General features: G+C 41.7%; 1 protein-coding gene across 3 annotated transcripts in view; it reads left to right on the top strand.

Annotated features, from left to right (window-relative positions):
- The window catches only part of sema5ba (sema domain, seven thrombospondin repeats (type 1 and type 1-like), transmembrane domain (TM) and short cytoplasmic domain, (semaphorin) 5Ba), a 249,449-nt gene that overhangs the window by 197,017 nt on the left and 36,590 nt on the right, over positions 1–15,842 (top strand). For all 3 annotated transcript variants that reach the window (XM_060929724.1, XM_060929722.1, XM_060929723.1), the window contains exons 10-12: positions 6,076–6,211; positions 6,599–6,806; positions 7,021–7,228. In XM_060929724.1, coding sequence (XP_060785707.1) covers positions 6,076–6,211; positions 6,599–6,806; positions 7,021–7,228 — 552 coding nt within the window. The remainder of the gene's footprint in view (positions 1–6,075; positions 6,212–6,598; positions 6,807–7,020; positions 7,229–15,842) is intronic.

Here is a 15,842-nt window from a genome sequence, read left to right as displayed (position 1 = left end):
CTATTATTATTATTATTATTATTATTATCATCAGTAGCGGTAGGTAGGCCTGTCATCATTACTAGGCTATTGTTATAACTGGAAGTAGCATCAGACTTCTAATGTGAGCTTGCAGGCATTATTATTATTATTACTATTATTATTATGAGTAGTGGTAGGCCTATTATCATTACTAGGCTATAGCTATATAATTATGAGGTTACATGTTTTGCTGTTGTTGTTGTTGTTGTTATTATTATTATTATTATTATTATTATTATCAGGCCTATTATCATTACTAGGCTATTGCTATAACTGGGAATTGGCACTAGACCTCTGATATGAATTTATGCTTTATTATTGTTATTATTACTAGGCCTAATAATAGGCATGTCATCTGCATGTTTTACAGAAGCTTGCACATAGGCAATGTTAATGTGAGACCTGAGCCTGCTTTGCTTTGCAAAGATCCTCAATTCTTGGTGCAACGTCTGATAAACATAGCCTCAAATCATCCTCGATTTGTGCACGATTGCGGTATTTCATTTTGAGTGCAGTCATTTTTGAGAATCCTGCCTCACACAAATATGTGGACGCGAAAGGGAGGAGAATCTTCAAGGTGACGTCACAGAGTTGAGGGTATTCCTGCATCAATGCTGCCCAGAATGACGAAAGAGGGCAGGTAAAAAGTTCCTTCAGCCTACTGTCACTCTTCAGCTCAATAAGCTGTTTCTGCATATCAATTGACAGCTCGTTTGCTGTGCACACAAATGGATCTGGAACCCACGCAAAAGAGCGATAATCCTCTTTAAAGTACGTCGCAAATTCTTTTCTCATTGCAGACAGGTGCTCAGACGCTGATTGAAATAGAGACGAGAAATCGTGTGACGTGCCTGTATCAGTGATAAAGTCTGCAAGGCTGGGGAACATGTCGCAGTTCCCTCGACTGATGCGGCCATGCCAGAGGTCAATTTTTTGTGTGAAGGCGTCCACTCTGTCTGTGAGGAGCAAAATATGAGTTTCGCGGCCTTGCAGAGACAGGTTGAAGCCATTTAAACGGTCAAATATATCGACCAAATAGGACAGAGATGCAAGCCACATAGTGTCATTCAGATGCTTTGCCAGATCTGATTTGATTTCTGTCAAAAAACACTTCACCTCCTCTTGCAGCTCATACAACCACTGAAACACCCGCCCCCTGGAGAGCCAGCAAACTTCAGTGTGCAGAAGCAGCTGTTCGTGCCCTGACCCCATCTCCTGGCAGAGGACCCCAAACAAGCGAGAGTTTAGCGGCCGTGATTTGATTAGATTTGTCATTTTCACGGATTGGTTCAGCACGGAGTCAAAGAGAACCGGCATTTTTTTAGCAGCTAATGCTTCGCGATGGACCATACAATGTGTCCATTTCACAAGTGGAGCTACTTGCTGAACATGAGCAACTAGGCCACGCTCGCGGCCCGTCATTGCCCGTGCACCATCCGTGCATAGGCCAACGCATCGGTCCCAAGCCAAACCATTTTCACGGATAAAAATATCAAGGACATTGAAGATGGCTTCTCCTGTAGTGTGCGACTGAAGAGGCCGGCAAAACCGGACATCCTCCTCAATCGCCTTGTCACGCAGATACCTGACATAGGCGAGGAGCTGTGCCTGCCCAGCAATATCAGTGGATTCGTCCAGCTGCAGCGCGTAGTAAGGACTCTGTTTTATGAACTCTATGAGTTGCTCTCTGATGTCATTAGACATGTCTGAAATCCTCCTAGCGACTGTGTCATTGGACAGTGGTACTGCACCGAGTTTGGCTGCTGCACTATCTCCTATCATTATTCTGCACATGTCTTGTGCGGCCAGCAAAATGAGAGTCTCGGCAATTGTATGCGGTTTACCCAGTTTAGCTATTCTTTTGGCCACTACATATGATGCCTCCAAACACTGTTTAGACACAGTGCTGTGCACTGAAGTGGCTGCCTGTTGCTGATGGAGGCCATCAAGCTTTCTTTTAAAATATTCTGCCGGTTTATCTTTAATAGCAGCATGTTTTGTTTCGAGGTGCCTTTTAAGTTTGCAGGGCTTCATGCTGTCCTTTGCTAGCACCTCACACGACACACTGAGGTCTCAGATCAGCCGTGACTGTAAATCCAAACTGCAGGTATGCTTCATCGTACCTTCGAAGCTTCTTTGCAGCTGGTGGTGCGTCGGTTGCCTTGTTGGTCCTCACTAGAAATCTCTCCATTTTTGTTAATTATAATTTGGATGTGTGGCTATGTTAAGAGACAAGTATCAGGGACTAATCAGACAGGACTTATGCACGTTCTTTAATGCAAGTGTTTAACAAATTTGCAGGCAATACCAATTTTATTTGAAGACTTAAGATTGTAGTCCTGAGTGAGTGACTGTGTGATTGTCTTAGTCGTGTGGGTCGTATGTGTTGCAACACGGTGAAAAAGGCAGAGGCTTACCCTATTAGCTAAGTGCATGCTTAGCAGTTAAAAAATAGCTAGGGCTGAGATTGGGATAGTCTTTAAAAAGACTTTTTGTGGTATTGGTCTTTAAAAAGACTGTTTGGGTTTGAAGTAAAGGCCTAAAGTAGATCGATATCAACACTGATAACAGATAGACTAGCGAGAGCTGGCACAAGCGAACTTGGCAAGAGACTAGACTAGAGTGAATGAAGCGCAACGCGTGTGCAGACGCTTATATAGTAGGCTAGCCTAAGCAGTTACGTGACATCGCGTCACAGGCTCAAAATACTACCCCCTGTATTGGTAAATTTGAAATGAAACTGTGGTTGATTTGTTTCTGTGTTATAGTAGTCCAGCCACTTGCATTTTCGACATGGGAATTTTCATGATTTTTTTTAAATGATTTTTTTTCCTGATTTTTTCCCCTCATCCGAGCCTACTCACGCCCGCCCGAGAGAGTGTCCCCACCGGTTGAGAACCACCGCTCTAGTGGACCAAAAGCCTAAGGAGATTCGTTGAGGTCACGTGGGTCATCGACCCTCTCAGTCATCCTGTAGGTGTTTGGATCACTGAACTGAAGAAGCCTTTTGGATGAGAGGTGAAATGTCTTCGAGAATTTCAAGCAAGTCCAGTTGCCTTCTTTCGCACCTCTGGTTTACTATGATGACCGAGAACCTTCACAGATGCTATGTAGAAACTCCTCTTCTCTACTTCTACCATAATATGTACAGTACAGTTTTTTTTTTTAAACCTCTTTCTGGGGGGTGGGGAACGACTGTTCTAGGACTATGCACAATGCTGATATGACAATGTTCTGTAGACATAGGAGACAAACGTACTTTTTTTGGACAAATCGCAGAGCACTATATTTGGCACTGCATTGTGTCAAAACAGTGAAGCATGGCAGAAACTTTAGCAGCAGGTTGTTGCTGCTAAAGGGTGTTCTACCAGTCATTACATACCTAAATACAAAGGTTCACATACTTTTTTCAGTCTCGACTGTGAGCGATTAATGAATTTGTTCAATAAAAGCATGAAAGGTACTATTGTGTGTAATTGTTTTAAGCAGAATGTCACCACATATTGATTTAATGCAGGAGTCACACAAAGTATGTATATACTGTATGTACAGTACCAGTCAAATGGTTGGACACACCTACTAATTCATAGTTTTTTCTGTATTTTGATTAGTTTCTACATTGTACAACAATACTGAAGACTTCAAAAATATGAACTAACATATGGAACATGTATGTAATTATGGAGTAAACAAAAAAGTGTTAAACAAAATGTTTTATATTTTAGATTCTTCAGCGTAGCCAGCGTTTACCTTGATGACGCTTTGCACACTATTGGCATTATCTTAACCAGCTTCATGAGGTAGTCACCTGGAATGCTTTTCAATTAACAGGTGCCTCATCAAAAGTTAATTAGTGCAATTTTGTGCTTTCTTAATGTGTTTGAGATCAAACAGTAAATAATAAAAATACAGTAAATAGCCCTATTCCACAACTGTAGTAATCCATATTATGCCAAGAACCGCTCAACTAAGTAAAGAGAAACGACATCCATCATTACTTTAACACATGAAGTGACTTAATTACTACAAATGAAGGGAAAAAACCCCATTAAATTAGAAGCTGAGTCCAAACTTTTGACTGGCGCTGTATATCATCTCATCTCATTATCTGTAGCCGCTTTATCCTGTTCTACAGGGTCGCAGGCAAGCTGGAGCCTATCCCAGCTGACTACGGGCGAAAGGCGGGGTACACCCTGGACAAGTCGCCAGGTCATCACAGGGCTGACACATAGACACAGACAACCATTCACACTCACATTCACACCTACGGTCAATTTAGAGTCACCAGTTAACCTAACCTGCATGTCTTTGGACTGTGGGGGAAACCGGAGCACCCGGACACGGGGAGAACATGCAAACTCCGTACAGAAAGGCCCTCGCCGGCCACGGGGCTCGAACCCGGACCTTCTTGCTGTGAGGCGACAGCACGAACCACTACACCACCGTGCCGTCCGCTGTATATCAGTATTGTTTAGTTTCGAATACATTACCTTGCAACTATATTTAAGTCTTTTTCACACAGCTAAATTTGGTAATGTTTTTTGAAGGTTAATCAAGAGTTATGACTCAATGAGACACAGGCCCACCCGCAATGTTAAATCAATGAACCGAAGCAGTTAAAATAATCCTCTTTGCTCTCTGAACTGTTACTTATTTCTTCCAGTTGCCTGCTATTATTCCGTTAATGATTAAAGAGGGCTTATTAACAGCAGCTTCCTGCAAGAGGGACTTTATGAACATGAGGAGTTTTATATAGCATAGAGCCAAAGCTGAGGCAGCATATATCTGTTGATCATTTTTTATGCTTCTGCTAAGGCAAAAAGGCCATTATTATGAATCAGTATGTTCTCATGCTGCCTTGATGAAAGCATCAAAGGAAAAGAACAATTTGATGAAAGCATAGTTTTGCTGCCATGTTAAAAACCTGCTTACAGCAGGGCACCTCAGAGTAAAGTTCGCTTCTCTTCTTGCTCCAGCTTACTCCAGGCTTAACAGCCCATATCTCATCACTGCCCAATTTGCTGGATATAAAGGATCTTGCTGTCTTTTGCTAGTCATTGGAGCTGCACTGTCAAACCTTCTTTCTTTTGCTGGCAATGTCCTTTCTCTCACACTTACTCGCAGCATGTGGCCCCCATAGCAGAGCTGCACCCTAAGCCCTCTGATGCAGGTTCTATTGGTACTTTTCCAGTCTCAATAACCACAGACCAATCCAGGCCCCACAGTCTGGCAGGGATAGATTCCCTGCTGGAGCTCAGCCGTAGAGACCATCTGTCCATGGCTCTGCTGCTTGCACCCTAGTTATTGCAGCTCATTTGTCAGTGGTCTCTGCAGCTCAAAACACACATTTACTCTCCTGGATATTTTCTGCTTGCTTAAGATACCATTTGGCTTTGAATCGTCTGCTTGTTAAATCAACATCAATGAATTAAATTTTTTAAAGACAGTCTTCCATTTTGTACTCACAGACGTGGCTGCTATTTACTGACTGACTCTGATTCATTATTATTTTACTAGGTTTGAGCAGAAGGAAGACGGGCTGAAGTTCTAAAAGTCATTTCAACCATCCTAATTATTTGTCTGGAGAGCGGTTGATGGCATCGATAACTAAATAGCAGTGAGCAGAGATTTACACAGGTTTCAGTGGCATTTACCTAACAGCAGCAGTGTGCATCAGTAGTAATTCCACAGTGTGAGCGCCTGTGTATTCTTCTCGGTGTGTGGCAGCAACTGAAACACAGTTAGCTTTTTGTGACTTCGTTGCATTCTGGCATAAAAATCTTAGCTTAACCCTTACTTTAAACTGTTGTTAGCATCAGAAAAGCAACCTAAAGGTGTCGATGTACGCTACTGGTACCTTGCACTATTAGCTAAAATCGTTTACCTAGCAAGACGCACAGCTCACGTTTACTTTGCTTACTCATTTCATGGATCATCTGGAAATCTCTTACTCATGGTCATATAGCCTCAATTTTTAACCCCTTTCTTTTCCGTTCTTTATTTCTTTTGTTCTCTTTCTCACACTGTCTTTGTATCTCTTTATTGACCGTACAGGAACAGTATAGCTGCATCAGCAGTTTGTGCATACAACCTTAGTGCCATCACACGTGCGTTCAACGGGCCATTCCGCTCTCAGGAGAACCCACGCTCCACCTGGCTGCCAACTCCTAACCCCATCCCCAACTTCCAGGTACACCACTCAGCTTGACTCTGTTTGTTCTGTTCTCTGATTGCTTTTAACCAACATCCATAGCTGTGAAGCTACACTGGATTAATGTTACCTTGCCAAATGGAAGTACTAGTTGTTTAAACATTTGGTGTGTGTTATTTTAACAAGGTTCTGCTTAGTTAGTATATCTCTAAAGGTTTGCATTCAGTCATCCAGATCATTTTGAAATGAGTAGTAGTGAGGCAAGGAAACTGAACATCTGAAAGTGCACATCTGTACCCTGACATACTGCTGTTATATTACATTTTGTTCGAAAGTTATACAGTTTAACCCTTTTAGCATTTTTGCATCCATGTATGGGAAATGCATATGGTGCCTGTTACTCAGATTTACTATAAAATGTTGCAGTGTGGCACCATTGTGGACGAAGGGCCCAATGAGGGCCTAACTGAACGCAGCCTGCAGGATGCTCAGCGACTCTACCTCATGAACGACGTGGTACAGCCTGTGTCTGTGAACCCACTGGTGTGGCAGGATAATGTGCGCTTCTCTAAGCTAGTGGTGGACATTGTACAGGGCCAGGACACACTCCATCACGTCATGTACATTGGCACAGGTGAGCAAACCTGCAGGCTAGGAAAGCTGAGTCAGCCTGTGGTGACGAATGTTTAAACTATATTATTGTATTAGAGCCCTGTTGATCTTAAATATACTTGACACGTCTGCATTATAAATAGAAATTTACTTCAGGCAGTGTCATAACCTATCAGCAGTTTTTTATAAATAATTTATAACCTAAAAGTTGATTTAATTCTGTCCTCTATTGTCAGAGTATGGGACCATTCTGAAGGCTCTGGCCACCACCAATAAGAGTCTACAAGGCTGTTATTTGGAAGAGATGCAGCTCCATTCCCCTGGTGTAAAGGAGCCAATCCTGAGTCTCCAGATTGTTCATGGTGACAGGACTCTCTTTGTGGGTCTGAATGACCGAGTGTTAAAAATTCCTCTGGCTAGATGCTCCAGCTATAAAACAGAACAGTAAGCACAACTGCATTACCCAATCTTTAAAAAAATGAGCCATTAAAAACACACACACACACACACACACGGGAAGATTCCTTTCTGTATAAACCTGTGTGTATTCTAAGCCCATGTTTACATTAGACCGTATCAGCGGATCATCAGATTAACGTTTTTAAAACGATTAGTGTGCACACAGCAACGCCAATACACGATTTGCGTGCACACAGCAACACCAATACACGGATACGCTCGGCTCCGCAGGCATCCTGCGCTCCAAATCACTCCGCCCTGAACAGCGAGTGCCCTCTGGAGGGTGCGCACTCCGGCCCTGCGCAGCTCACAGAGCGCGCGAGTGAAGTGCACAAGCAGTGATTCAGGACTGAGCCGCTGTGTGTGTGATCCCAGCGCATATCACTTACCACTTGCAAGTGGAAGGATGGCAAGCCTAAAGACAATCATAACTACACAATGGGCAGTATTTGCATCAGTATTTGCAGTATTTTCATACTTTTATACTCTTTAATGAAAGGTGATACAAGGCGGAAGTCCGCGCCGTTTTTCAGCAGTCGCGTCACATGACCAACGCCAGCGAATCAGGAAGGTGGATGTCACAGTGACGTTGTCCAATGACGACGCCAGCTAGAGCTCAGCACAGCGTATTCATGTATCTCAATGTTTACACAGCACCGGAGCTGACACGATCTGGATTGAATACGTGGACGCTGGCGGATTCCCGTTTCCCGGCGTTTCCAGGCGGTTTAATGTAAACGGACAGTGCATCCATGAAGAAAACGAGACAGATACGGTCTAATGTAAACTTGGCCTAAAAGCCACTGTGTGTTCAATTCACCTCACTGCATTCTGTTCTTGGGAACGTGAACTCTTTTGGCTCAGTTTCACATCATGAGTGTATGGCATGGGCTCATACTCCTTCTACTGTAGAACAATCCAGTAGATCTGTAATTGGGACTGAAATCCATCCTGCTGTCTGACTAAGGCAGAGAAAGGGTTCCTATAGCTCAGACGCTATCAAAGCTTTCAATCAGTCCTGGTCTGCCTATCTGAGGTAGGGACAAGAGTCAAGCTCAATTTGGCTGAGGGCTGCAAAGAATTGTTTGTCAGCTGTGTGCTAAATTACTGAAGGTGGAAAAGAAAGTGTGTGTGTGTGGCTGTCTATACATAAATTATACTTCCAAAACAGAGGAGCATGCTGAGAGATATAGCCCTAACAGAGAACAAACAAACACTCACGTACATGCATCTTGAGAGGAAGAGAGTGATTGTGGTGGGGAAGAAGGGTGAAGGCACAGGAAAAATGAGAGTAGCTGTTAGAGCTGGGTGATGTAGCTGAAAAATGTATCATGATAAAATGTTTCTTTTCAGTAGACATCAATAATTATTGATCATTTCAATTACCTATTTTTAATAATTACCAGGAGACATGTTGAATTTAACCACTTTATTTTGAATTTAAACACCTTATTTTTATCAACACTTTTTCCTTATTGTTTGCTCAGTGTTTCTCACACACAGACTTTACTTGGAAGGGCTGCTCAGGAATATATTTCCGTGCCAGTCACAAACATTAACAGGCAATTTTTGTCTTTATTTGGTCAGAAATTGCAGATGCAAAATTTAAACGCAACCTGTGCTTGTCGCTGATATGTAGATAACATGCGCGATTTACTGAGCAGCACGAGCGGAGCAAATTCCAGTCCGCGCGAGCAATTTCGAAACAATTTTCTTTTTGCTGTTGATGAAGTGTTTTATCGACAGTTCATATTGCTATTGTTTTATCACCCAGGCCGAGTAGCTATGCAATTTTAAAACCCAGTAGGAAAGTATAATCACAACAGTTAAGGGACAAATCTGACAGATTGCCATCTCATTAGTACTTGTCTGATGTTATATGCTTATATATGATGTACACATGCCGTAATAATAATAAGAAGAAGAGAGGAGGAAGAAGAAGAATGTGCAACTGTAGTTTAAGTTGTAGCAGTTACTTTCAATCTATTTTCAGACTGTTCCTTTGGGAGTTCTCTATACCTTTATAAAAGGTAATGTACTGTATCTTCTGTATTATTCTTTCCACGTTCACTGGATACGAGCAGCCGCATGCTCTGATTGGTTACTCTACTACTAGGCTATCAGCTATGAGTATAGAAAAACAAAATGGCAGAGCATGTTACTGAACCAACCGAGGACAAAATAAAAACTCTACTCAAAAACAAATCCCCCAAAATTAACATCAAGTATTTAAAAGAAACAGAAATAGCTAAAAGAATACAGGGTGTCCTCCCCCCTCCCCCATATCTCCTGTTCCACACTCCAGCCCAATCAGTTTAAGGCCCTGTCCACACGGCAACGGATTCAGGTGACTCTGATACAATTGCTTATTGTTTAGGCCTGGCGTCCACACGGCACCGGCGTTTTGGGTGCCCAAAACGCAGTCTTTTTGAGAACGGGTTCCAGAGTGGAAAGATCTGGCAACGTTGCCGTTGTGAAGTCATCTGGATGAGTAGAACGGATTTGTTTACGATGACGTCACAACCACACGACTGTGAGTGCTTCACGCCGGGTAGAAGTGTAACGAACTCGATGCGAGTTGTCAACAAATCCTATAACTTGGTTCATGAAACGCGCTTACAAAATATTTTCACTGTGAATATTTATTGTGTAATGGTGCAAAGTGAGAGAGAGAGAGAGAGAGAATAGCTCTTAGGGCAGAGTCAATCCCGCCAGCAAAAATAGGGAAAAAAAGCAGCGATCTCACCTCTTCAGATGTGGGTTTAAGTCCTACAATACATTCCTCAAAAAGGGCGTAGAAGAGCAAATTAATCCATCAACGTGTACCATTCAATTTATTCCGGACCATTAAAGACGCCGCCTTCCACGTAGAATCATACGTCATCCTCGCCGCCATATTGGATAGGTCAAAGCGGAGAATAAAGATTAGCTGCATTTAACTGTACCAACAGGTTTGCCGTCCAAACGAGATCATATGGGATTACCTTTCACAGGTGAAAAACAACAAATTAATCCATCAACATGTAGCATTCAATTTATTCCGGACCATTAAAGACGCCGCCTTCCACGTAGAATCATACGTCATCCTCGCCGCCATATTGGATAGGTCAAAGCGGAGAATAAAGATTAGCTGCGTTTAACTGTACCAACAGGTTTGCCGTCCAAACGAGATCACATGGGATTACCTTTCACAGGTGAGACTGGAAAAATACTTTTCATTGTATTTGGTCATTATAATGTAATTTTACGAACAGATTTTCCTGACTTTGTGGCTAATATGAAGTCTCGCGCATAATAGTTTATGCGCATGCGTCCTTACTTCTTCTATTGTTCTGGTGTCCCCAAAGGGACCGTCTTACAGCGCCCCTAGAGGTGTGGCATGTGTATTGCATCGTTTTCAGCAAGCGTTGCGTTGCCATATGGACCTGATATTTTACTGATCGTTGCCCATTTGGACGCAATATTTTTTTAAATAACATCTCGTTGTCGTGTGGATGTAGCCTAAGTTGGTTTGCCAACCGCCACAAAACCCTAAAGAATAATAATAAGAAGAAAACCCCAAAATACAAAAAAGCAACAAAATATGGAATAAAAGTATGTGATGGTAAGAATGTATCTTTTCTTATTTTTCAAGAATTATTATTATAGCATTGCTACTGTCATTTTGCCAGTTTGTTTACATTCTAAGCGGAAATGATTTTGTCGTACGTTTTGTATAAAGTTTTTATTTATCGAATTTGCAAAAAAATAAAAATGCTCTGTTTCTCAAAATCCAGTGAATGCAGATAGAATAAGACAGTTATTCCACTCAGTCTTGTCATACATGGCTTATAGCCGACTCAGCGTGTATCAGCTCATGTACGACTCGATTTCGTGGAATAACTGTTAATTGTTTTGTGTGAATACCTCTCTGAAAAGTCAAGGTTGAATAACCGGTCTGAAATTCTTTTGCAGAAGTCTAAATTACCTTCTAATGAAGATAAGCAAAACTCTAAACAGTATTTCAGTGTATGAATTAATACAGGCTCTTCTGATATTTGTGTGCAGCTGAAAGTCTTTCAAGCCTTCCTCTTGTCTTTCTACAAATGCTGATTAATGACTTAATGCAAAGTGTTCCTGTCGTCAGTGGCTCTGGTCTGTGTAATTACATTTGACCTTTAAGCACCACTTTCTGCTAACACCTCTTGCCCCAGTCTCGCGCCTGTCCAGTAAGAAACTAATTTAATCCGCTTGGGCTGCTGTTTGGCCGGAAAACAATGCCAGCAAAGCCACTCTGCCACATCAATCCACTTCAGCAAGTGTTAGTGAGAGCGAGAGAGGGTGATTGTGTCTTAGGGAGAAATGGATGTGGAGGTTGATGGAGTAGCGGCTGAGATATGGGAGCAGCACCCTACTGAACAACGAGCTCTGATCGCCTACAGGCTTTTGCCAACAGCACAGAACAAAGCAGTTGTGTGGGTGCAGGTGGAATGAAGCAATTTATAGCATTTAGAAGACTGTGGCAGTTGATCAAGTGCACAGTATTGCCTCATGGCAGCAGACATATTACCCTATCTGCTCTGCTCACGTGAAGGGTTCGGTAATTTTACTAGAGCAAATGGAACTTTTAAGAAGTAGCACGCTGTAAATATTCTGTATCTAGTGTGATGTCTATGAAACGGTTTGGGTTACTATTGTTAATATTGCTATTTAAGGTTGTCAAAACCCAGTGATATTGTGTTTCTGAGAACAGAAAACCAGTTCATACTCACTGTAACTCAAGGGCAGAATATTTCCTCACAAACCACATGTTTTGCTTGGTAAACCACAAATGGTTTTTACAACTTTCCCTTGGGTTTCCCATTACCACAACCGTGGCCAGATTTTTTTTTTTTTTCCGCTTGTTAAAGGAAACCCGTAGTTCTCTGGCCACAAAAAAATTCTACAACACCTCGATGCATCTCAGCAGAGAACATAGCAACACCAATCCAGTTTCCACGATCTAAACCTGGTCCATGATGAAAATGTTTAGTTCAGATCTTGGTCTGTGTCAAAGAATCTAAACAATTGGAACTAGCTGGAATTTGTCAAATACTCCCTGTTAATTGATATATGTGGCTTTGGCTGTTTTTACCTGTGGCTGTTGAGAAGGTCATAATGAGACCTGCATGAGCGGAGCTTTATTGCGGGGCTCCGGAGGCACCCTGGCCAAGAAGATTTATGACTTGTTGTTGCTGCCAGCTTGTCAGCAGGGTGCTAAGGAATACAGTGGTTAAGAGCTCACATTAGAACAGCCTATTGGAGCACTCAGCCCAGCACTGGAGGGAGTCTAACAGCGAGAGAAGGAGGGGAAAGAAAGTAATCAGAAAGTGAAGATATTTATTACTACCGGAGAATGTTTGGCTTTTAACGGAGTCTCCTTTTGCAGACTTTCAATATTGGAGCCATTTCTCTTTCACGCGCTCTCTCAGCATTTATTCAGTCAGGCAGTCCGTCTTAACCCCTTTGCCCTCAAGTTCTGACAAACTCAAACAGTGATAACTCATTAAAAGTGCTAACTGAGCCTTCATACAGCTATCTTGCTTAGGTTTATGGGACCGTGAATGAGCCGTCCATCCTCCAAACAGCTTTTAAAGTCCAGAAGCAAGATGAATGTACCGAGTGTGATGGCTTTTCTCAGCCAGTTCACTCATAATTAAGGGAGAAGTGTGGGGAAAAAAAACCCAGTCATTGGTTACAGATATTCTTTTAGTGTTCTCTAATGTTTAGACCAACATAGATCAAGACCAGTAGAGCAAGAATTCCTTTCAGTGTCTGTGGGAAGGAAATAGTATCACTGAGGTAATGTAAAAGTACTTATCGCTGATAAAAAACGAGTGGCGTAAGCTGTGTCGTTAATGCATGACTGTTGCCCAATCTGTTCAAAGCGGCAAGCCTGACCAGCTGTCATATTTATGGTGATGAGGGCAGGTTTGATATTAAAGCGACAACGATAGCTATTTGTCTCTAATCTTTATTTTTAAAAGGCCTATAAAAATGGACAGTATTTTATAGCCCTCCTCATCTCTTTAAAACATCCATTCAGGTTGCAGGGAATAGATGAGATTTATTGTATTCCATCAGTCGTCATGCCACATTGTTTTATGCGTTAGTTTATTTTCGCCTTGTACACTGTTTAAAATTTAACAGGCCATGTGGCTTTGCTCATGTGTTGAACTACCAGCAAGCGCAACACACCACATAAATATCGTTTGTGCCACTTGGAGGTGTCACTCATGGCGCCTCATGCCCAACTCTGGTACAAATACATCAAATACATGAGAGCTGTTTTTGCTGAACTATTTATTATATAATACTGAGGCGTTGCTCAGCACTAACTAATGTTCATAGCATGCTGTTTTTAAAATAGCTGAGCTATCAGGATGACTGTGCGGTTTTGTTTGGGTTTTTTTTTTCACAGGATAGAGACGAAACATTTGTATTTACCCTTGTGTTTGCACAAGTTCCCTTTCTCAAATCTGAATCACAGGTGAAAACATGCATTTCACAGCCTGAGCCTTTAATTTCTCTCAGGGAGTCAGCTGGCAGATGGTTGAGCCAAGCCATGGCCTGCAGGTGCTCTAAGCCGCTTTTGTGTCCATTGGCCATCCATGAACCGGACTTCCAGTTCAAACTGTCAAATCAGCATTCCCCTTGAGCTTCTGCATTTTCACAGTCTTAAGAGCTTACGTGGTTGGCTGGTGCTCAGAGCCACTGGTTCATGAGAGTGGATTTCTCCTCTGTAATTAATAAGACAGGCACCAACTTCTCGCTTAAATGGGTTTTGCTTGCAGGTTAGCGCCCTGTGGGCTTGCCTGTCTACCTTTGGTAACTGGAGGTAATTGAGCCTTCTGCACCACATAGCCATCATTATTCTGTTTCTTCCTTAAGATCTCCTTAATTGACAGGAACAGTGTTATTTAATTATGCCTTACACATGTTGGTGCAACTGCCAGCCAACACGGGAGTCAGTGCAAGTAACAGAAGTTGGTGGCTAGATAAACTCAATGCGACCTTCGTTAAGATGAGTGTGAAAACTATCCCAACTGTTAGTCCTTATGTCCATCATGTAGCCTGATTTTGACGGTTTCTGCATCTGTCTTTACATGTGCATATATACGTAATATCAGAGGTGGACAAAGTACCCAACTTCATTACTTACGTCAAAGTACAGATCCCACTGGTCAAATGTTACTCCGATACAAGTGAAAGTTGTCCAGTCAAATTTTTACTTAAGTTAAAGTACTGAAGTACTTGCTTTTAAAAATACTTAAGTATTAAAAGTACATTTTCTGTCAACGCATCCTTGTATTATTGCCACAACGCTTATAAAACCTAATGCCATTACCAAAGACAGAAATGTGAATTCACAAAATGAACGCATGCTGTGCCATCATGGTGGTTTAACGTTAAGCTAGCTAGTCAGTGAAACTCCACCTGACATGCTAGCAAACTCTTTTCAAACTCGAAATCATATTGGGTAGCTAACGCTACTAGAAAAGAAAGTTTTCTACATTGTTATTTGGCAAGATTATACTAAAACATTTCTGAAAGGACTTCAGATGAGCCATTCCAAGCTAACCTACACATCATAATCATTTTTTCAAATCTGCACCATGCCAAACCCAGACGTAGTTAACAATAGGGGCCAACTTTCCTTTCCAGCCAGCAGCCTTGAGGAAGCCAAAAGCCTAGCTCTGAACAGGCCAGAAATCAAAACTGTTCATCTGAAGTAGTCACAAGCATATTTAACCTGTAGAAGTGACCTTATGTGCACTTTGAATAAAGACATTTTATCTTGCATACAAACCGAAGGATCTGCAGCTGATAACATTTTGGAAAACTTTGTTCACCAAGTTGAACTAAGGACCACTTTATTCTGTGCATTGTTATGTGGGAGTTTAAAAATAAATAATAATAAATAGATACAACTTTTGCACTTTGTTTCATACTGGTGAAGGTACTCGTCACGGAAGTCACATTTTTTCGGTCACGGAAGTCACAGACTTCCAGTGCTCTCCAAGGTCAGCAATTTACTAATTTATGATGGCTTGCTTAATTTAGGAATCTCTAGACTTCCCCCTGGTATACTGTGTGAGACAAATGGTAGTACATCTCTCCCAGAAGGCTACGAACTGGATAAAACATTTCTTCAGTCAATATTTTTGAGGATGTAGCTGTCACGGAAGTCACATTTTCCTCCTGTTTTTTTTTTGTATGAAAATGTAGTTAGAAATAAAAAAAATGTTGGCTATACTAAGGAGCTGTATAATGTCCATGAAATAAATGCATAACATTTTAAATTTGTTCTGGAATTTATGGGCCATAGATTGACTTCAACCAAATTTGAGTAGCTTTCGTCACGGAAGTCACCTTGGAATGGCTGAGATAAGTTAACGTTATTCATGTTAGCATAACTCCGTTTTTACATGCTAACTAACAGTGTCCAAGTTAACTAGCTATGTGTTAACATTAACCGTGGACAAGGCTATGGCAATTTGGCGGGCAAATCCATATAAAGTCATTTGACTAACCAGACCGCATAGCTATTGCAATGTTATCGCTAGCTCTAAAAGCACAG

Source organism: Neoarius graeffei, chromosome 9, assembly GCF_027579695.1.
Source record: "Neoarius graeffei isolate fNeoGra1 chromosome 9, fNeoGra1.pri, whole genome shotgun sequence".
Taxonomy (NCBI): domain Eukaryota; kingdom Metazoa; phylum Chordata; class Actinopteri; order Siluriformes; family Ariidae; genus Neoarius; species Neoarius graeffei.
The sequence above is the reverse complement of the archived record's forward strand: the minus strand, read 5'-3'. Positions and strand labels throughout refer to the sequence as shown.